This window comes from Setaria italica, chromosome III, assembly GCF_000263155.2.
Source record: "Setaria italica strain Yugu1 chromosome III, Setaria_italica_v2.0, whole genome shotgun sequence".
Lineage (NCBI taxonomy): Eukaryota > Viridiplantae > Streptophyta > Magnoliopsida > Poales > Poaceae > Setaria > Setaria italica.
Window position 1 is genome coordinate 26,301,637 of NC_028452.1, and position 22,870 is coordinate 26,324,506.

The following is a 22,870-nucleotide window of genomic DNA, read 5'->3' on the forward strand; positions in this document are numbered from 1 at the left end:
ACCAGCACAAGATTTGAGGTGAACAAGCTATTGTATGAAACTCGATGCAGTATTAGTGCTAAAAGGTCCTGAGTTAAGATCCCAATTGGTGCCGGCATAAGAAATTATAGGCTCCATGAGTCCGAAAAGAGTCAATAGTATTTTCTTCCTTTCCCCGATAAGGGCTTGGTGCATGGAAATTGTGGTATCAGGCACATGCAGAAGGTATGAATTTTAGCTGGTGAACAATTTTAAGAAAAAAACAATTGCATCACTCTTCAATTTTAGTTTTGTAGGCTGTAGGGAGCCTAAGATGTGTTTCCAACCTTCGCTTTATCAGCTTACTATTTTAAGTGAACTAACTTTTTTAGAACTAGTTGAGTGAACTAACTAGCAAGTGAATTGTCTATTTTTCCTCATGTGTTTAAGCATTAACGGGAAACTCAAAGCCAATACATGGACATATGCAGTAGCAGCAAACTTGTAGTTACTCTAAAGGTTCATTCTTGTCTGGGTTTCCTGGACAGAGCATCTTTTTATTACCACTACCACAACATTCTTCCACGCAAGATTTCGGGGATACACCCTGTTTCATTAATGCCAAAGATATAAATTCAAATTTTTCCTTCAGACCCAGGCAAACCTCCACATATTTTCAGACACAAACTGGAACGAAAAAAGCACACGTACAAGCTTAAGTTTTTTAACCGAGCTCTTTACGATACACAATACTACTACTTAGTGATATATAATATATATAAGATCTAATCGTTCATTATTATGATAATTTAGTATTATATTGCAAATGGAATGGTCTTTTAGACTTTATGTTAGTGTCAAAAAAATATTATAGTGATGCTATTTATGTGTTTTTAACCATTATACCCTTATACTACATATACTCCTCATGTATACTACCCATACTAGGTGAAGTTTTAACTACTGTACAATTACAATTAATCTTGACCGTCGGATTTTTTTATACTAATCTTTTTCAAACACTAGTATAGTATAGTATCGTACACTGTAAAAAAAAATCTTATTAACCACCTCAAAAGACCCTTTCGGTCGACAACACAACTTGTAGAATATACAATGCATGAACTGAAGATCTGTTGACTCTTTTTTGTGTAATCGCTGCATCTAGACAAAAAAAATTGACACTTTGTTTAGTCCAAGCAGATAAACCAACCACTAATCCGTATTTTATCTGCTTTCTTCTTCATTATTCGTCTCCTTTCTTCACCAGTTGCCGCAGCCCCTGAAACCCACTTGGGGCATGCAACAGAAAGCCAGGAACTGACCAATGGTCCAAGCGTGTAGGGAACAGCAGTGCGCTACAGGCTAACTGACACTCAAAATGTTAGCTACCAATTCCATTTGCGTATCGGACTTGATCACCAAACAGAGCCTGCACCAATTGATCCAACCCCGGGGTAATGCATTTGCTAACTTTTGCCAAAAGGAAGATGGATAAATTTATCTTTTCTACTTTGGACTGTAATCTCTTATCCTTCGGCAGATTGCTTTGCAATCAGATTCTGAAAAAGACTAGACAACGATTAATAAAAGTAAGTCTCACTTCTTGGATAGGTATGCTAATTGGGCGGCAGATTACTAGAGGAATCTGTTTCATATGAAATTTTAGTCAGCGTATACAAACTTGAGGGATCCTCTTTGGTAATGCCCCGAATCAGTAGGAAATAAATATCCGATTTGCTATAGGGTGTTCAATGTTAGTCGGCATACGGGGCATTATTTGTGTTTGCAATAATGTAGCTAAACCTAGTTGGTCATCCTGATGAGCAGATACAGATATGTTCTGTCAGGCAGAGCTCCAGTTGGTATATGTGCTTTTCAGAGTTTGCTTAAGTTTAAACAATGGAGAATATTGAGGAAGCTAGAGATTTGTTGAACCAAATCGTCAAAGATAAGTTTGTGTCATACTGATATACGCAATCAGACCATATTTGCTAAACTAGTAGCTCTAGCTCGCTCCACCACTGCATTTAGTTGTGATAGCCTTATTGGATTTTTATTTACCTAGAAATGTAGTATTAAGAGTGCCTCATTTTTAACAAGTAATTAAATTTTAATGAATTTCCACTCATTTTTAGTTACTAAATCTAGATTTGATGACACATTTTCTATTGCATTTTTATGCTGCATGCTGTGTATAGTCATTCAATCAGCAATTTTACTCCACTAACAGACATTCCAGCTTCTATATCAGCTCTGTTCCAAATTGTAGGTCGTTTGACTTTTCTAGATTCATAAATATTATTATGCATACACTATATCTAAATGCATAGCAAAAACTATGCACCTAGAAAAGCTAAAATGACCTACAATTTAGAACGGAGGAAGTAGTAAAGTGGTCGACATCGCGGTTGACATCGCGTAAGCTCAATCCATTTGTCAAAAGGTGGATAAATTATTAAACTGGACCAACAAGATATGTACCTGTAACTGAATCGCACATTACCACTTGCTTATGCACGAATTAAAAATTTCTATGCTTTTGGAATCCTACTCACGTTACAAGCTAGCGGCTATCCATGTTCCTCTATATAAGGAGAGCTGGCAACCTCTTCTCCGTCCAAGTCTTGACACCTCTAGCAACGAGCCCACCTCCAAGCAACTTCTCGCACGTAGTCTCCCACTCTCCTCTTCTTTCCCCACTCCAGCGAGCTGGCAAAGCGTGACATCTTGGCCGGCGATGCCGGCTTATGCCCTGACGGCGAAGCAGGAGACGAGGCGGTGATCAGCAGCAAGGCGGTGGTGAAGAAGCTGTACCGCGCGCTGGAGCGTGGCGACGTGGACGCCGTCCGCCGCCTGCTGAACCCCGACGTGGACTGGTGGTTCCACGGCCCGCGGGCGCACCAGCACCTGGTGCTCATGCGCCTGCTCACCGGCGGCGGCGGCGGCCTCCCGTTCAAGATCCGGTCGCTGGACGCGTTCGGGCCGACCGTGCTGGCGGAGGGCACGGACGCGACGGGCGCGCTGTACTGGGTGCACGCGTGGACCGTGGGTCCCGGCGGCCGCGTCACGGAGGTGCGCGAGTACTGCAACACCGCGCTCGTCGTGACAAGGCTCGGCGGCGGCCGCGACATGGAGGCGCGGGCGGCGCCGGCGAGCGAGGATGTGTGCTCCAAGGCTCAGCAGGTGTGGCAGAGCCGGCTGCCGGACCAGGCTCGGAGGAACCTTCCTGGCCTCGTGCTTGCCATCTGAACTGATCAGATAGTGTCATGTAACAGAACTCCTGAGGCAAACTGGCCGGCTGTAATTTAACTGGCCACAGGCTCTACACGATGGTTCAACTTTTGTTAACTGATCAAATGGTTAAAAGCTTGACGCTCGGGAGTCAAAGCTTCCACGCTTTTGCATCCTGTGGGGTCGTGACCACCGGATGCCACGAGGAAGATGATAGAATCCTAGTGGAACTTCTCCAACTCTATATTCAAAATTGATAAAAAAATTCATGAGTGTCAGCAAATAATGCGAAAATAAGATTGAACACGAGACACGATTTTACATGAAAAATCGAACCATGGGCGCCAATTGGCGATCTTCACTATAATGAGAGAGTTACAACGCAAGGAATACAATGAGTCGTCTTGCTCTTCCCATGCGGCTTACAAGATGTATATATAGGGTGAATTAAACTAACTACACTCAAATACACTCAAATACAGAAACAAATCCTCTAATCACATAACCCGAATGTGGGCCCTCCATGCGTCCCCACCAGACTCACGTTATAATTCGGATATATCCAACAAACTCCACCTTGAGATGAATTCCATCTTGTAGCAAATGAAGTATCATCGATGAACTCATTTCAATAATAAATAATCACCGACGCCAAAAGTTAGTAGGACTTAAACTTTAACACCAAGCAAGCTTGAGCATAGCTCAAACTTAGCTGTAGGAACAGGCTTTGTCAACGTAGCAGCGGGATTATCACGAGTATTTATCTTGCATACTTTAACATCACCTTTAGCGATAATACCTCGAATAAAATGATATCTCACGTCAATGTGCTTTGTTCTTTCATGAAACATCTGATCTTTAGTAAGGCAAATAGCACTTTGACTATCACAATGTATAGTAATGCAAGAAGATATCCCACAAAGTTCAGAGTATAAACTTCTCCACCAAATAGCTTTTACAAGCTTCAAAAATAACCATATATTCAGCTTCAGTTGTGGACAAAGCAACATTAGCCTGCCAAGTTGCTTTCCAACTAACAGCACAACCGTCAATGGTGAAAACATAACCTGTGAGAGACCTTCTCTTATCCAAATCACCAGCATAATCAGAATCAACATAAGCAACAAGTCCATCTTTAGATTTCCCAAATTGCAAACATGCATTAGAAGTACCACGCAGATATCTGAAAATTCACTGAACTGCATTCCAATGCTCTCTGCTAGGATTAGCCATGTATCTACTGACAATACTCAATGCAAGAGATAAATCAGGATGAGAACAGACCATGGCATACATAAGTGAACCAACTCCATTGGAATATGGAACTCTAGACATGTACTCAAGATCATCATTTGACACTAGACATAAAGCTGAAGATAATTTGAAATGTGCAGCTAACGGAGTACTCACTGGTTTTGCATCATGCACATTAAAATGACAAAGAACCTTCTCAATATAAACTCGTTGACTGAGGTATAACATACTAGATTTTCTATCTCTGATAATTTCCATACCAAGAATTTTCTTAGCTGCACCTAGATCCTTCATCTCAAATTCTAAATTCAATTGTGCTTCCAACTTAGCTATTTCTAATTTATCTTTTGTAGCAATCAACATATCATCAACAAAAAGAAGCAAATAAATAGTTGAACCATTAACTGTCTTCAAATAGACACAACTATCATAATCAGACAGCTTAAAACCATGAGAGAGCATAAATAAGTCAAATCTCTTATACCATTGCCTAGGAAATTGTTTCAAGCCATAAAGAGATTTCTTTAATCTACAAACAAGGTTTTCTCCTCCAAGAATAACCAAACCTTCAGGTTGGTCCATATAAATGACATCTTCTAACTCCCCATGTAAGAATGCAGTTTTAACATCTAACTGCTCCAACTCATAGTCATGCATAGCAACAATACTCAACAAAGTAGGAATGGAACTATGCTTCACAACTGGGGAAAGACATCATTAAAATCAATACCTGGAATCTGGCTATAGCCTTTAGCAACCAACTTTGTTTTATACATTGCTAGCTCACATGGAGAAATAGCTTCCTTTCTTTTGAAAATCCATTTGAAACGGACTGGCTTTTTATCCTTGGGCAATTTTACTAAATCCCAAGTACAATTCTTTTCAAGTGACTCCATCTCATCTTGCGTAGCAGTCATCCAATTGTTGCCATTAGCAGAAGTAATAGCCTCAGAATAACTAGAAGGTTCTGCACCTTCAATCTCTTCTGCAACACTCAAAGCATAAACAATATTGCATTCTTCAATCAACCTTTTAGTTGGCTTAGGAGCCCTTCTGACCCTATTAGATGCAATAGATTATTGTGGAGGCTGCATAACTGGAGAAGAATGCTCAACAGTAGATGAATCATTGACAATTGGTGAATTATCAACAATAGGTGCATCTTGGACAGCAACATTATCATTATCTGGTGTATTCTCAACGTCAATAAAATGCTCCACCTGCGCACTTGATTTTTTGCTAAACGGGAGCACTAGTAGATAGGTTGTCAGGTAACATAGCAGATTCATTAAAGATAACATTCATGCTAATACAACCTTTCGAGTTTGTGGATTCCACAACTTATAACCTTTAACACCATGTTGATAATCAAGAAAGATGCACTTAATAGCTTTAGGCTCTAATTTACCATTATCAATATGAGCATAAGCAGTACAACCAAAAACTCTTAATTGTGAATAATCAGCTGGAGAACCAGATCATACCTCAGTTTTCTTATCAATGGCAATACTGGGTGAATGACTAATAAGATAGCATGCAATGAAAACAGCTTCAGCCCAAAAATGTCTATTCAGACCACATGCAACAGGCCTTAGAGATAATAGTCCAGTTCATATGCTCAACTCCACCATTCTATTGGGGTATATAAGGAACAATGTAGTGCTTAACATACCTTCGGATTTGCAATATGACATAAATTCATTAGAACAAAATTCCATCCCATTATCAATACGAAGTTTCTTAACCTTCTTTTCAGTTTGGTTCAACCATAATCTTCCACTCTTTAAATGCTGAAAATGCTTCTAATATATCTTTCAAGAAATAAGGCCATACCTTTCTAAAATAATCATCAATAATGGTCAGCATATAACGAGCACCACCAAGAGAAGGCTGGCGAGATGGTCCCCATAAATACGAATGGACATAATCAAGAACACCATTACTTGTATGACTTGAGGTATTAAATTTCACCCTCTTGTGTGTGCCAAACACACAATAATCATAAAAATCCAACTTGTTGATTCTATGCCCATCGAGAAGTCCTCTCTTACTCAGCACTGCCAAGTCAAACTCACTCATATGTCCAAGACGCATTTGCTAAAGATTAATAGCATTAGAAGTAGATAATGAATTAGAAATTATAGCGGCATCACATGTAATTGTAGTACCACGAAGACGGTACAAATTGGCAGATTTCAAATCACCTTTCATAACAATAAGAGAACCTTTTGACACCTTTAAAACTCCATCTCCACCGGAGTACTTGTACCCTTTGCCATCAAGAGTACTCAAAGAAATAAGATTCTTGCTTATATCTGGAATGTGCCTCACATCTGTCAAAGTTCTAGTAATACCATCATGCATGTTAATTTAGACAGATCCAATGCTAATAATCTGATGTGATCTATCATCACCCATTCTAACAAAACCACCTTGGACCGAATCATAAGTGATGAACCAATCTCTATTAATGCATATATGAAATAAAACAGCAGAATCAAGAATCCATTCATCACCACTATTTGCACATCTAGCAAAAGCAACAAGAAGCTCAGAACCATCTGAACTAGCATTAGTAGCAGCGACAGAAGCATTACCTTCATCAGATTTACCTTTCAGTCTATATGTGCCAATTCTCTTTTCCTTGTTCTTCAATTTATAGCACTTAGATATAAAATGAGTCTCTTCTTGCAATAATTGCAGAATTTTCCATCCTTGTCTGTAGACTTTGAACAACCCCTATAACCATTCGAGCTCTTGCCTCTATAACCATTATCTAATTTTTTTTGTGTCCTGCCACAAATAGACAACTTCTCCATTGGAAGTGGAACCTTCAGAAGACACCATTTGTTTCATCTTTTCCTTTGCTTGCACTACCTCATAAACTTCATTCATGGTTAGAGTGTCACGACTATACAATATGGTATCTCAGAAGTTTGCAAAAGAACTAGGCAATGAGCACAAAAGAATAAGATCCAAGTCCTTATCATCATATTTTACCTCCATAGATTGTAGGTCAGCAACAATCTCCTTAAATACCGAAAGATGGTTAGGCACAGAACCACTTTCTTGCAACTTGTGTGTATACAGCTTCATCTTCATATGCATCTTGCTTGTCAAATCTTTAGACATGCAAATTGACTCTAATTTGAGCCATAAAGCAACTGCGGTTTTCTCCTGCAAAACTTCTTGCAAAATATTATTTGAAAGATGAAGATGAATATGAGACGAGGTCTTACAATCTTTCCTTTTCTCATCATCAGTCCAAGACTTTGAATTCTTGTTCCCGAATTTATCAAGCGCATCATCCAAATCAGCTTGTGCTAAAATAGCTCGCATCTTAACTTGCGACAATGCGAGCCTTGTATCTCAATCCAGTAGCGGAATATCATACTTCATAGAAGCCATGTGAAGAAATAACCAAGAGAAAATAATCTGCAGTAAAAAAAACTAGGTATGTTACTATGTAACCCTAGCAGAACCTGTAGCCTATGTACACCTTTGTGTACGATTAGCAAAGAGCTAATGAAATATCTGGTAGCCTTCATGGGTGCGCAAGCAAAATTCCACCAAAATTAATGTGCAGCAAGAAACCACGAACGGCAGCCCTGATCGATGCTCTGCAATCTGTACCTCGATCTGTATGCGGGGTGGTACGAGGAAACAACAGCCGGAATTTCTCCTCCACCTCGATGGAAGTGTACAACAGTAGTTGATTTTCCTCCACTAAGGGAACGTAGCGGCAGTAGCGGCAGCCTTGTAGTAGATTGAGTTTGAGTTCCTGTTCGTTTCCCTGGGCTAAACTTCCCAAAGGCTAAAGTTTAGCTCCCTTAAATGGAGGGCTAAAGTTTAGTCTCTTTTGCTGTTTGGATACATGGGCTAAACTTTAGCATATGGTTGTACAAAAGACTTATTTATCCCTCCTTCCCTCCTTTCCCACGCCCGCTCCCACGCGCGCCCAGGCTCCCACACGTGCTCTCCCGCGCCGCTGGTTTAGGGTGCTTGTGCACCTCTCTCTCAAATATTGAAGCAATATATAAACGTTCAATTTTATTTTCGTTGTCTAAAAAACCATAAAATCACAGAAAGAATCAATTCCATTATCATTGTCCTTAGAAGACAGCCATACACATTAGCTATGATGTATTGTACAACCATTAGCTATTTCATCACAGAATGCATTCATGTTATGGTCTTCATCCCCTGCATGTGTATTCTATGCATGTCCTTGAGAGTTAGATGGTTCGGCCATTGGAACATAGTTTTCATCACCATCGCACAAATCAAAGGCCCTATCTGCAATACCATTCTCTCGAATGAAATTGTGAATTGCCATGCATGCTACAATTATTTGGCTTTGCTTAGGCATCGGAAAACTTAGCATATCCAACAAAATCCTCCACTTCATCTTCAAATTAAACTCCAAAGGACCTCTCGATGACATTTCTATGGGACAAATGTGCGAAATTAAAGGTCTCTTTCATACCTTTTGGCAGTGGGCCACTTCGAAACTCTGAGAGATGGTACTTTGTACCCTTGTATGGTTCAAGGTAACCCGGACGATTAGGGTACCCCGAGTCAACTAGGTAAAACTTCCCTACAAATGGAGACATTATTGTCAGGTAAATGAAGTAGTTCATCTAAGAGGTAGTAATGATCATGTAGAGAGTAGTGTACCTGGAGGTGGATGTGGAAACTTGTCACCATATTTGGTTATGGCATCATTGAACACTCTCATATCATGTACCGATCCAAGCCATCCACTAACAACAAATGTAAACCTCATATCGAAGTCACAAATAGCTAGCACATTCTGTGTGGTATATCCATGTCTCCCCGTATGTTGAACTACCTTATCACTTGGCACCACAACGGTACATGCGTCCCATCTATTGCTCCTATACAATTGTTGAAGTATGGAGCAAACTGAGAGTTTTGTAATCTTTGGTGGACCGTCCTAAATTTAGGGTCCAATGGCCTAATAATATCTACTGCTAGCTTAAGAACACTAGATAAAACTTTATCGAATGTACGGCTTATTGTATCCAATGATCTCACAAACCGATCCTCAGCTGGTCTAAGTGACTGAGGTGAACCAACTATCCATAGGAACATCCCTAAAGCCTCCAACGTTGACATTCCTCTTGTTGCCCTCAAGCCAAAGGACTCGACCAACAAATCATGAAGTTGATAAAATAATGGTCTACAAATCCTAAACATGTTGTAGCAAGAGGTTCTATTTGATAGTGTTTTCTGTACCTATTTTATGCCCGGTACATTGGCTACCCTCCTTGGAGCTGCATGAAAGTTTCATAGTACATACCAAACATGAGGGCCACACTCAGGAACTGCCGATTCCTCTTACGATGAATGAGTACCATCTTCTCAATTTCATCCTCACTTGAACAATTACCATCAGGATCACTGGAGGAATTACCATTGGAATCACTTGAAGGAATACCATCCTAATTGACCAAGAAAGAAATAGGTCAGTAAGATATTAGAAACAACAAGATAGCAGCATAGCGACAACAAGATAGCAATAGAAACAACAAGATAATAGGTCAGCAAGAAATTAGAAACAGCAAGATAGTAGTTTCATAGAAACAACCACATAAAATTCATAGAAACAACCACATAAAATTCATATTGTTAACTCCTAACTAATACATATTGTTGTTCTAGCACCATCTCTTCAAGAATACCAACCTTGCTTCAGGAGTTGTTATGTTGCAGAAGAATTCTCTATTAAATTATTTTTCAAAAAATGTATCACATGCAAAGTATTCAACACTGTCAGGACTTGCCCCACATTCTAAAGCCAAATCCTGGCACTTCTTAACAGAATCTGCCAACTTGTTCCTCTTCTGACCTTTCTTAGTGGCTGCTTTCTTCAAGACCTTTTGAGTTGCATCTTCAGATGCAGACCATTTAGTAACTAGCTCCCTCATCATCCTAATATGTATTTTATTCTGACCATTGTGCCTTGTCACATTTTATCTAGTGCAGAACACAAGAATAGGCAAACAATTACAGAACAATTGCAAGAATTGCTAGATTATAATAGCAAACAATTGCAAGAATTCATAGATTGAGGTCAATGTAGAAGACAATACATATGCATGAACAACAGTGACAGATAAAATATCATCTAGCAATTGCAGTAACAATACATGTCATCTAGCAAACATATCTCTGACCTCAATCTAGATTACAGTAGGTACAATGCAGAACACAATTGCAACAATTTTCACATCAAGATTGAGGTCTCTGTGATGGTTACCTGAGAGCTCAGGAAAATTCCTTGCTCTTCGACATCATCCTCACCACTTTCTTCTTCAACATTAATGAAGTTGTCTTCTCCCACGGCTTCTGCATCACCGAAGCATCTCTGAATAAGAGGTGAGATTTGGGAAATCTTTTACCTCCAAGTTGAGGTCCAGTGCCTGCATGCTCGCTCGGGGAGCTTGGAAGACTCCGCCTGCGAGAAGAAATTGTAGCCGGCGGTGGGGAAAACTGGATCCGGCTGGGAGAATAAATCCCTCAAGCTGTCATCACTGTGGCTCTCCATCTGCACCGTGGGTAGCTCGGGGAGGACGGCGGCGCAGGCCTGGCAGTAGTGAGGGAGGTGCTGGATCTGGAGGGAGGCGCTCGGCGTGGGGAGGGGATGAAAAGTGGAGGTGCGGCACGGCATTGGGTCTGCAAGGCGGTAGCGTAAGCTGGAGGTGAAGGATGGTGGCATTTCGGTGCTGCGGTGGTGCAGATGGGCAAGGATGTGGGTGCGGGATGGAGGAGTAGGAGGGAGTGCGGTTGCAGCGTGAGTGGAGGATGCGTGTGCAGCATGGAGGAGTAGGAGGGCAGCATGGGTGCGGGAGGGCAAGGAGGGCAAGCAGTGCAGGAGGACCACTTTTAGCACCCTTTAGGCCCTTTTAGCACCCCTTGGAGGGGCTAACGGAAAGAAGGGAGCTAAAGTTTAGCACCCATATTTTAGCCCACCTATTTGGCTGCCCAAGGGCTCAAATGGGGAGCTAAACTTTATCCCAAGGGAAACAAACAGGCCCTGAATTACCGGACTAGCTTCAGAAATTGACGACGACAGTAGCAGGAACGATAGCGAAATAGGCCTCCACGAAACTCCATGCACCATCTTCAAATTGGCCGAGGGCTTCAACTGGGAGATGGAAATGCCTTAGTGACCAAGGCAGCAACGTGTCAGAAGATAGCGAGACACGCTCGCCTGACCGACAAGACCTGCGCTCCACTGTAGAAGATTGGTTCCATCAGAAGCGCGATGAACAGGGTGAAACCCTAATTTTTTTCCATCAAATATCATTGTTAGCAACTAATGCGAAAATAAGATTGAACACGAGACACAATTTTACGTGGAAAACCCTTGCAGGAAAAACTCATGGGCACCAATCGGCGATCTTCACTATAATGAGAATGTTACAACATAGGGAATACAATGAGTTGTCTTGCTCTTCCCGTGCGGCTTACCAGATGTATATATAGGTCGGACTAAATTGACTGCAGTCAAATATGGAAACAAATCCTTTAATCACATAACCCGAACCGTGTGCCCTCCAGGCGTCCCCACAAGACTCACGTTATAATTCAGATCATATCTAACAATGGGAGCTTGGTACAAGTTTGTGGACTTGGATGAAAGTTCGGGACAAGTTTATGGACCTAGATGTGAGCTCGAGACAAGTTTAGGGATCGTCATGTGCATTTTTAGAGTAACTCTAGACCAGGAAGAGAGCTGGGGACAAGTGTTTGATCCATTATGTGCACTTTAAGAGTAAAGGGATCGAGATGAGCACTCAGCATAAGTTTAAAGACCGTTGGTGAAATTTACTCAAAGATGATTTTGTATGCTGCTAGTATTGTGCCTTGGCCCTGCATCACCCTCCTAACATGGCGATGTCCACATTGCACCACTCTTAGTTACATCGGCAACAAAATGATATCATCTATTTGAGCGAACTCGTCAGTTTGTACTCCAGTCATGGCATTTGCTTTCCTTGTACAATCACTCGAAGGGGACCCTTGAGAATATATGGCAATGATCCAGAATAATTTGGATTGTTATATATGATAGTATATGATTAGTTTTCATCTCTATCTTTATGATTGCTTGGTATCAGAGTGGCAAAATAAAGTGCTCTATATAAACAGGTCACAAGGCTCAATACTGATCAATAATCAATATTTATATTCTCTCACAGTAATCATATTTTATCCTGAATTACCGGTGAGCTGATTTGTTCTGCCTGCTAGAGCAAGTCCATTACTACACGTCAGCAATCTCATAGGTCGTTGTTTCATGAAACAACCACCTCATGAGCTAAATTGTAGGACTATGAGACAACTCAACAACCATTGTACGAGTTATTGTTGCCATGCAACTCATAATATTTCCTTTTTCATATGCGCAAATTAAGGAATTATATAGCTCTACCAGACAACTTATAAGATAACCAATTGTACGGGTTGCCTGTTGAGTCATCTCAAGATTACGTGATAATGCATGAGACCATCTATTAGATGACACCAGTGTGTAGTTGTTTAGACCTGGCAACCTACCGAGGGGGTATCCAAGGTAGTGTTTTATACGTGGGGCTTGCCGAGATCAGGAACTTGAAGGTGAACTCGAACACATGATTTAGAAAGGTTTAGACCTGGAAACCTACGTGTATTGGTTGGATTGTATTGATTGAACTTGTTTGAAGGGGGTCCCTACCTCGTCTTATATTGCTGGGGGTAGGGTTACAGTTCGGTCGTTTACAAGAATACTAGTTGGATTCAACTAGAGAATCCTACTCTAATTGCTATGAGTAGTTTCCTAATCCTCGACAAGTTATTGTCCTCCACATAGACCATGTCGTCCTGCACTGTACTCTCCATGTCTGACACGTCTTGGTGTACAACCCCATATCTAGGACTGTCCAAACCTTCTGGTGGGCCCATAGATGTATGGCTGACAAGCCACTGAGTACTTTTTAGTCAAATGCAGCAATTCCGAGTACTTCTATAGACGTCTCCGACTAGTTTGTGGTGCTCCTTTGAGTAATCCGCCGTATTGGGTCTTCAAATGTACTCGAAAACTGTCATGCGGCTAGAATGTGCTCAATCCTCATTTAACCTAGTCTTGAATCTTCAATCTTAAATTTTATATGGAAGTGTGATGAAAATCACACTCCATATGGAGTAGCCCCCGAGCCTTAGGTTGAATTGAAGAATCAGGCTGAGGGTCAATCTTGAAATTTCACATCTCTTTCACCTTAAAACCTGAAGAATAAACTTTTTAGCCAATGGACACGCGGCATACAGGCCCCGAGCCATTACATGACTAGTTTGGGTATAAGGGTCAACCACTAATCAGCATGACCATTTGCTAATGGTAACCTTATCTCTTCTAAAAAGAATTGGAAACTATCCAGCGATAACTGAGGGCTTTTAAAAAATGGAATATTCCCCATTAATCTCGCCCCTCGGTTAACTATGTCGCCATTATAAATAACAGAGGAATTCATCCCTTCCATTTCACCTGAGCCATTCTGCCTGTTCATCTTCCACACTGTAGCTCTGGCGCCGCCGCTTCCATTCTCGAGTCCCAGTGCCATCCTTCCCCACCGCCTAGCCCCTGAGCTTATGCGCAATAAGACCCTTGTGATAATGGCGTTGAAGAAAGCAACCTCCAGCAAGGCAGCAGAGAGCAAGAAGCAGAAGGCCACCAAGAAGGAGAAGGAGATCCAGCTGCTAGTGCCAAAGTATGGTCAGACCGATCAGACGCCACCGCCAAATCAAGCCTGCACTTGGAAGAAGTCTGTGATGAAGGAGGTGGACATCCAGGTGTTAGTGGATGATGATCTTATCCAAGAACAGGACTTCATCTACTGAAGGGAGGCCTACGGCAACCCGTGGCCCATGGAGAGCTTCTCCAATGAGGCATTCATCTTCACGCACTTTGTTGAGCGAGGTTTGGCTCTGCCCACCTCTAATTTCTCCCGTGGGCTCTTGAGGTATTACAATCTACAACTAGTCCACCTCAATCCCAATTCAATCTTGCACGTTGCCATTTTCATGTATTTGTGCGAGGCTTTCCTCGGAATCCAGCTGCACTTCCAACTCTTTAGGAAATTCTTTAGAGTCAAGCCCTAGCCCAAAATGAACCACACCGGGGAGGGATAGGAATCCAGCTGCGGGAAGAAATCAAGGGCCAATACTTGGATTATGAACTCATAGACTCCCAAGTCTGAAACAATCGGTGGCTGGATGAGCTGAGTACTGCAGATAGCTTCCAATTGCCGGAGCTGATAGAGAAGATCGCCTCGCTCAAGAGGGAAGGACTAGCCAAAGTCGCCGTGGCGTTCAGTTTCATGAGGAGGCAAGTTCAACCCCTGCAGTTGTGCTGCACATGGGGATACGACTACTCGGGTCCCAACAACCCATCTTGGATGACGTCGGAAGACTTGTTCGTGGACAAGGTGATGGCACAGTTGAGGTGCTTCTTTAAGAACGCCAAGGCGATGCTGACGGTCGTGAGGGAACACTGCGCCGTCAACCCGCCAAATCCCATAAGTACCCATGGCCTGCAGCCCCCCATTACTAATTTTTGTAATTTGTCAATTTGCTGACTTGTCTTTTGTTTACATGAAGAACTTCACTTGTACTACTCCAACCCTCCTCCACCTGGACCGAAAGGTCCGATGCCGCTCCGCGTGTACAGACCCTTGCGGCTATACAGAAGGCAATTGAAAGAAGAGGAGGAGGAGAAGGAGGAGGAATAGGAGGATTGGTCACCATGAAGACCCAAGCGTGAAGCTGAGGATGACTTGGAAGTCGGATTGGCACCACCCCCGAAGAAGGCACGTACTATCACCATCATGCGGGTGGTGAAGAAGTCGTCCACCGATGAAGTGCCCCCTTCGGTAATCACTTTTGAAGAAGGAAAAGATCCTGAAGATCGAGTACTTGTAAGTTGTTTGTTTTATCACCAGGCCAAACTTTAATTCTAACATGGACGACTTGCAGGTAGTCGAGGAGGAGACAGAGGTGAAGAAAATGACTACGGAAGTCGTGCAGCCGAAGGTGTCGAAGATAGAAGAAGTCATCGAGCTGAAGGATGACAAGGAGCCTCCGGCTAGCAGGGCCAACCCCATCCTGGCGCAAACTAGTCAAGGGGTGGAGATGACAGCTACGGCTAGCAAGGATCCAGCTGCGACCCAACGAGCTGCGTCGAAGAAGTCGTCGCCCACAGTCAAGTCCATGCGCCTGGGAGCTAGGCCCTCCATTAAGATAGAGAGGTCCACCAAGTAAGAATCCGAGTACTGATCATAACTTGATGTCGCCATATGGTGTGTTTCTGACACTTGTCTTGTTTCAGGAAATCCACCAGCATGGACATTGGGGGCCCAAGTCCGAAGTCTAGTGCTGATGGTAGTAGCTGTTCAGCCTAGGAAATCGTCCTGACACCTTCAATTCCACTACCGGAGGAGCAGCCCGCGCCTGAAATTGCTCCAGGTGCGGTATCCCTTGTTATGGCCCTTATGCATGATGTCATAGCATTGCTTAATATTGTTGTAGTGCCAACCCCCGAGCTGCTGGTGGCTGAGCCCATTGCGGTGAGTACGTCTGCTGTGGTGGCCACATTGGTATCCCCCAAGCTGGAGCCAGAAGCCGAGGTGGAGGTGGCGGCCACTGGTGAAGTAGAGGGTCCACTTCTAGCCCCTGAGCCAGAGGCTAGTGTTGAGGCTACTAGGGCGCTCCAAGTGCTAGCCGTTGTCCCGCCATCTGAGGCGGGGCCATCGACTAGTCGCAGAGCGGCCTCCCTCTTGCCTTCGGAGGTTGGACCATCAATTAGCTGGGTGCTGGTCACTCTTGGTGCTCCAGACGTCGAGGAGCACGAAGAGCATGATTAAACCTGGATTGCTCCCGGGATGGACCTGGAGAAGATCCAGCTACAGGCTGACCCTCTGACCACCATTCAGATGGATGGTACGGTCACGGAGATGCATCGCCGTGTAGGCGAATTCATAGAGGTAAGGTTCTCTTCTTTTTTAGTCTTCATCTTGAAATTGGTACATGAGTACTTGCTCTATTTTTGCAGAAACTAATCGAGTGCTCCCGCCAAAAATCAGAGATGATCCAGGGGTATGGGGATACCATTATGCGGGCCCAGGCGCTAGAACAGAAGTTACCCGAGGAGCGACCGTACTCCTCCTGACTACTGATGAAGTATGATAGGAAAATCGTAGAGTACCAGAATCTAGTCTAGAGAACCACAGAGAAGAAAGATCGCTTCCGAAAGCGTAGTAAGATGTTGAATCAACGGGTGGACGGTAACGTGTTGTCTCCCACCGTCTTCGATTACTGAGTTGTACTTGATGATGCTAACTTGCTCCTTTCCTTTATTCTTGCAGAGCTCACCAAAGAAAACAAAGATCTCTAGGGTCGCGTCATGGACTAGCAGAACTCGTACTACCAAGTCACGGACCAACATGATAAGTTGTCTGCCATGTATGAGACTCTGGAGCACAAGCTTGAAAAAGAGAACAAATTGCGGGTTGACGGAGAAATCCAACTCGTAGATTCGATGACAAAATTCTGAGCTGTTGGCCATGGTAAAGTCCTTCTATCTGCAAGCCAATTGGCTCCTATTGCGGAGGGGATTGCAGAAGACTGCTCGTGTGAGCAGTTCCAACAGTACCTACAGGAGATAGCTCCTATTGCCATGGAAGCAGCCGGTCAGATAGACCTTGAGTAGCTGTAATATAAAAAATATTAATTTATTGTAATATAAACAAGTCATTTATGAAATGAAATGTAAATTATTTGAAGTCTTGTTGCAAATTTTATTGCTTGTCGACTTGTTTGAATTTTGGTTTTAGTGCATCTCCCGAACTACACTAATATTTTCTCATGTGGTAGTTGTGAGTGTCTCCGCACAAGGCTACTTTTATGAGCCTCTTCAGATGCACAATGTAGACTACACTTAGGATGCGACCCCTTGCTGCGGAGTATGAGTGCACAGGTGTCTGGGTAGTCAGACTCTCTAGGTGAGTAGACTCTTCAAGACTTCACGAACTTGAGCCTACCTTTGCAACCTCTCTGGGTTGTTTTGGGTGTGGTGCTCCGAAGACCTTGAACTATAGACTTGTTATTACAAGCTACGACTAGAAAAACTTGTCTAGATAACATCTCGGGTTATAAAAAATGCCCAAGTTACTGACGACTTCTTTTTGCGAAGATCACCGATGGACAGATTTGTTCAAGGAGCTAATTAGCTCAAGAAATTTGTGTGCAAGCTTGCTTTTTGCAAGTTGCTGCTATCCAACGAGTTGAATAACCCGAGAGATCCGTGTGCCGACTTGTGAATACAAGCTACAAGTTGGTGAGTACCTGGGGCTGAATAGCTCGATGACTTTGCTTTTGCAAGTCATAAAAAGGCAGAGACTAGTCGTCTTACGATGAAAAAAATAACTCTGCTTTATTGAATTGAAATTTTACAAGTCAGGCCGATAGCCAATTTACATGAGTATGTAAACTAGGGTAGAAAATGTTCCATGAGTTGTCGACTTCTTCAGCAGAGAGAGTTTGGAGCCTATACGACCTAGGCCCAGTGACCTTGGAGATGATGAAAGGACCCTCCCATGGTGAATTTAGCTCGTGCAACCCCTTGGTGTCTTGAATACGCTTGAGGACCATGTCACCTATGTTGAATGAATGCTCATTGACGTTACGATCATGATAATGATGAATTCCTTCAAGGTATCTTGCTGTCTGGACGAGTGCTGCACAACGAGCTTCTTTGAGGCTGTATAAGTCTAGACGCCTTGTTTCTTCTGTCGCACTTTCCTCGTACTGCTCGACTACTGGAGATTTCCACATGACGTTGGTGGGAGGACGACTTCTGATCCGTAGACCAGGAAGTAGAGTGAGTACCCTGTAGGTTTGCACGGCTATGTGCAAAGCCCCCAGAGGACATTGGGTAGGTCCTTGAGCTACTTGCCCCCTTTGGTGTTGCCAATGTCCTGTAGTCTTTTCTTCAAAGCTTCTAGTAACATCCTGTTGGCGCGCTCAACCTGGCCATTGGCCCGCGGATGAGCGATAGAGATGTACCGAACGTTGATCCTGTTATTCTCACAGTATTACCAGAACTCGTGGTTGTTGAAACTGGAGCCCAGATCTGCGATGATGCGATTGGAGAAGCCGTAGTGATGGACAGTCTCGTCGAGGAAGTCGAGTACTCTATTTGCCTTCTGGTAGCTAGTCATTGGTTTCACCTTGATCCACTGGGTGAACTTGTCAATCGCCATGATTACTCGATTGAAAACCCCCGGGCACCATAGGCAGAGGGCCAATCATGTCTAGCCGCCAGCATGTGAAGGGCAAGGAGGGTGGTATGGTGATCAACTTGTAGGCAGGGACTTGTTGCTGCTTGGTGAAGAATTGACAACCTTGGCACTGGCGGACTAGTTCTTCAGCGTCAGTGAGAGCTATAGGCCAATAGAATCCTGCTCTGAAAGCTTTGCCCATGATCGTTCTTGATGATGCGTGGTTGCCGCAAATACCCTTGTGAATCCCCTCCAATATGTCCTTGCTATCTTACCCTGAGATGCACTTCATAGTACTCCTGATGATGCATCTCGTCTATAAAGCTTGTCACCAACTAGAACATAGTTCTTGCCATGTCGGGAGACTTGCTCTGCTTCTGTTTTCTCTGGAGGCAACTTGTGCTCCTTGATGTAGTCAATGAAGGGGGTTCTCCAATCTACATCGATCATCATAACCTGCCAGTCTAGCGCATCTTTGCCTTGATCGGTAGTTTTTGAAGGCGTCGGCTCCGCTAAGGATGGCTTGTGTAGTTCATGGACGAAAACCCCAACTTGAACTTGAGCACAAGTAGATCCAAGCTTGGTTAGGATATCTGCGACTACGTTGTTGTCACGAGTCACGTGATGGAACTCTAGTCCAGAGAACTTGTTCTCCAATTTGTGTACTTTGAGGCATTACGCATCCATGTTGTCCTTGTGGCAATCCCACTCATCATTGACTTGGTTGATGACCACTAGTGAGTTGTCGTAGACCAACAACCGCTTGATTCCTAGCAAAATTGCCAGGTGAAGCCCGTGCAGAAGTGCTTCGTATTCAGCTTATTCACCTCTGGGAGAGATTAAGAGTACTCCTACACTGGCACCCTCAAGCTTGAGTGATCCATCAAAGTACAAGTCCTAATGCTCTAGGCATTCTGCCGGTGTGGGTACTTGATTTTCTCGTCACTCTGCCATGAAATTGACTAGTGCTTGCGACTTGATGGCAGTCCTTGACTTGAATTCCAGGGATAAGGCTCCGAGTTCTACAGCCCACTTAGAGATTCTTCCTATTGCATCATGATTGTGGAGGATTTTCCTCAAGGGAAAGTATGTGACAACGGAGATATTGTGTTCCTGGAAGTAGTGTCGTAGCTTTCGAGAGGTGAGTAGTATTGCATATAGCAATTTTTGAACAGGCGGGTACCTTGTTTTGGAATCTGACAATACCTCGCCGACGAAGTACTTTGTATACATGGCCTGGTTTTGCTCTTTCGACTACTATCACCTTGCTGACAACATTAGTAGTCGCGACGATATAGATGTAGAGTAGCAAGTCTTCATTGGGAGTAGGCGCCGTGAGGACCGATGACTTTGATAAGAAGTCTTTGAACTGTTGAAGAGCTTGTTGTGCCTTCTCGGTCCTCCGGAATTTTTCTTGCCACTTGAGTAGTTTGAAGAAGGGTAGTCCCCTTTCTCTAAGCTTTGAGATGAATCTGTTGAGGGCTGCCATGCATCCAGTCAGTTTCCGGACGTCTTTGATGCATGATAGGGCATGCAAATTTGTGATGGTGGCGATCTTCTCGGGGTTAGCCTCGATTCCTCGATGACTGATGATGAACCCGAGTAGTTTTTTGGAGGGTACACTGAACACGCATTTTGTTGGGTTCAGTTTCCACCAGAAGCTTTGCAAGCTTGCAAAGGTTTCTTCTAGATCCACAATCAAGTCATCGGGATTTCTTGTCTTTACAACTACGTCATCCACGTACGCCTCTACGTTGCGGTGCAATTGCTTCTTGAAGCACTCCTGGATGGCTCATTGATATGTGGCGCCTGTGTTCTTCAACCCGAGGGACATTGTAGTATAGCAGAATGCTCTATACAGGGTGATGAACGTGGTCTTGATTTGGTCTTCTTCCTTGAGAGCTATCTGGTGATACCCCGAGTAGCAGTCAAGGAAATAGAGTAGAGCGCATCCAGCTATTGAGTCAATGACTAGATCATTCCTAGGGAGCCTGAAGGGATCCTTTGGACAGTGCTTGTTGAGGTCCATGTAGTCGATACGCATCCCTCCACTCGTTGTTGTTCTTCTTTGGCACCAAGACGGGATTGGTCAGCCACTCTGGACGATAGACTTCTTTTATGAAGCCGGCCATGAGTAGTTTGGCCAACTCTTTTTTTGATTGCTTCCCTTCTATCTTAGGAGAATTATCGTTGTCGCTGGGGCGTAGCTTTGGGATCCACATTTAGTGAGTTCTCGATCAACTCCCTTGGCACCCCGGCATATCAGATGGCTTCCACGCAAAGATGTCTCAGTTGGCCCGGAGGAAGCTGACGAGCGCATCCTCCTATTTGGGGTCCAGCCCTGAGTCGATTAGGGCTGTCTTGGAGCTATCGTTGTTGCCGAGATCAATGGCTTTGATACCAACCTCACTTGCCGGCTTGACCTTGGTTGCCCCCAATTTCTTCTTTAGGATCTCGAGTTCTATCGGGGACAGTTTCTTCGAGGTAGCGAAGACTTTCATCATCGAGTTTGGCACCTGAGTAGTCGCTGCCAGCTCCACAACTTCTGTGTTGTAGTCATGATCTCTTCAAGTCTCCACGTAGGGAGAGTACTCCCTTGGATCTCGGTATCTTGAGTACTAGGTACATATAATGTGAGATGTCCATGATTTTGGCCAGTACTGGTCTTCCGAGGATAGTGTGATACGACATTTCAAAGTCAGACACCTCGAACCAGATGTACTCGGTCCGGTAGTGATTCTTTGTCCCGAAGGTGACTAGCAAAACCACCTGACCCAGGAGTATAGCTGTGTTGCCTGAGACAATCCCGTAGAATGGAGAGTTCATCAGGGTGAGCATATCCATAACGTCAAGGCCCATCTTCCTCAAAGTTTTGGCGAAGAGCACGTTGAGGCCTTTGCCGCCATTGATGAGTACTTTTGTGAGTTGAGAGCCTACAACTATTGGGTCTAGGACGAGCGGGTAGCATCCTAGGTCAGAGAAACTAGTCCACTGATCCTTCCTAGAAAAGGTGATTGGCACCTCAGACCACTTGAAGAACATAGGCGTTGCTGGTTCAATGGACATGATCTCTCGGAGGGATAGTTTTTGGGACCACTTGGTAGATGTAACCGATGTGCTGCTAAAGATGACATTGATAGTGTTAGACGGGTTCTTGAATTTTCCATTGTCGTTGCCATCATCATCTTCTTTGGCTTCGCCCTTGTCTTTTGCTTCAGAAGGTTCCGGCAGATCTTTCATGACTCTGTGAAGGCTATAGCAGTCCATGGCAGAGTTCTTGGAGTGTGGGTGCCACGGGCACTACTTTTTTAGGAGCTCCTTGAACGGAGTCCTTTCTTGATTTCCACCGCTTTTCTTTGAGGACTAGGACATCGTCGCGATAGTATTGTCTCGCTTCCTCTTGCGATTTTGACCACCCGGTAGTTGCCTCAGTTGTCATTGAGATGATCGTTGCGGTTCTTATTGTTGCAATGGCCATTACTTTAGCTGTTGTTGTTGTTCTGGCCTCTGTTGTGATTAGACTCGAATCGCTCGATCTCTTTGTCTTCTTCGTCCGCCCAGGCTTGTATCATAATCTCGAGAGACTTGATATCTTCAGGGCATCTTCTACCAAAATCCTGGAACATCCAGCGATCGTAGAGACCATTCTAGAAGTAATCTATGGTGTCCCGCTCTGTGATGTCCACGATAGTGGCTTTCTTGTCGAAGAAACGGTGTAGATAACTATGCAGGGTCTCCCCTTGTTGCTGTTTGATTTGCAACAAGTCGATCCTATTACCAGGACGCTGCATTACCCCTACGAAGTTGTTTGTAAATGCCGCTTTGAGTTGACTCCATGTGTTGATGGAGTTCCCTTCTAGGGATTCGACCCATGTGAGTGGCTCTGCCTCCATGCAGATGGGGAAGTAGATGACTTTGGTGTCACTGTTTTCTCTTGCCGCCTAGACTAATAGCGAGTAGCGCCACAACCATTGGACTGGGTCTTGCTTGCCATCATACTTGGTAATACCTGGAGGTTTAAACTTGTTGGGTAGCACCATCTTTCGTACTCATTTTGAGAAGGCGGGAAACCCATCAGAGTCTTC

The 22,870-nt window shown here is 43.7% G+C and overlaps 1 protein-coding gene across 1 annotated transcript; it reads left to right on the forward strand.

The window, feature by feature from the left end:
* Positions 1–2,637: 2,637 nt before the first annotated feature.
* On the forward strand, positions 2,638–3,457 carry LOC105914070 (senescence associated gene 20-like). The gene has a single exon (XM_012844711.2). The coding sequence runs from the start codon at positions 2,878–2,880 to the stop codon at positions 3,208–3,210; it is 333 nt and encodes a 110-aa protein (XP_012700165.1). The 5' UTR covers positions 2,638–2,877; the 3' UTR covers positions 3,211–3,457.
* The last annotated feature ends 19,413 nt before the right edge of the window (positions 3,458–22,870 follow it).

What these genes read in the sequence shown, in the direction of transcription:
- LOC105914070 (XM_012844711.2), top strand. Translation starts at nt 2,878, where the DNA reads ATGCGCCTGCTCACCGGCGGCGGCGGCGGCCTCCCGTTCAAGATCCGG.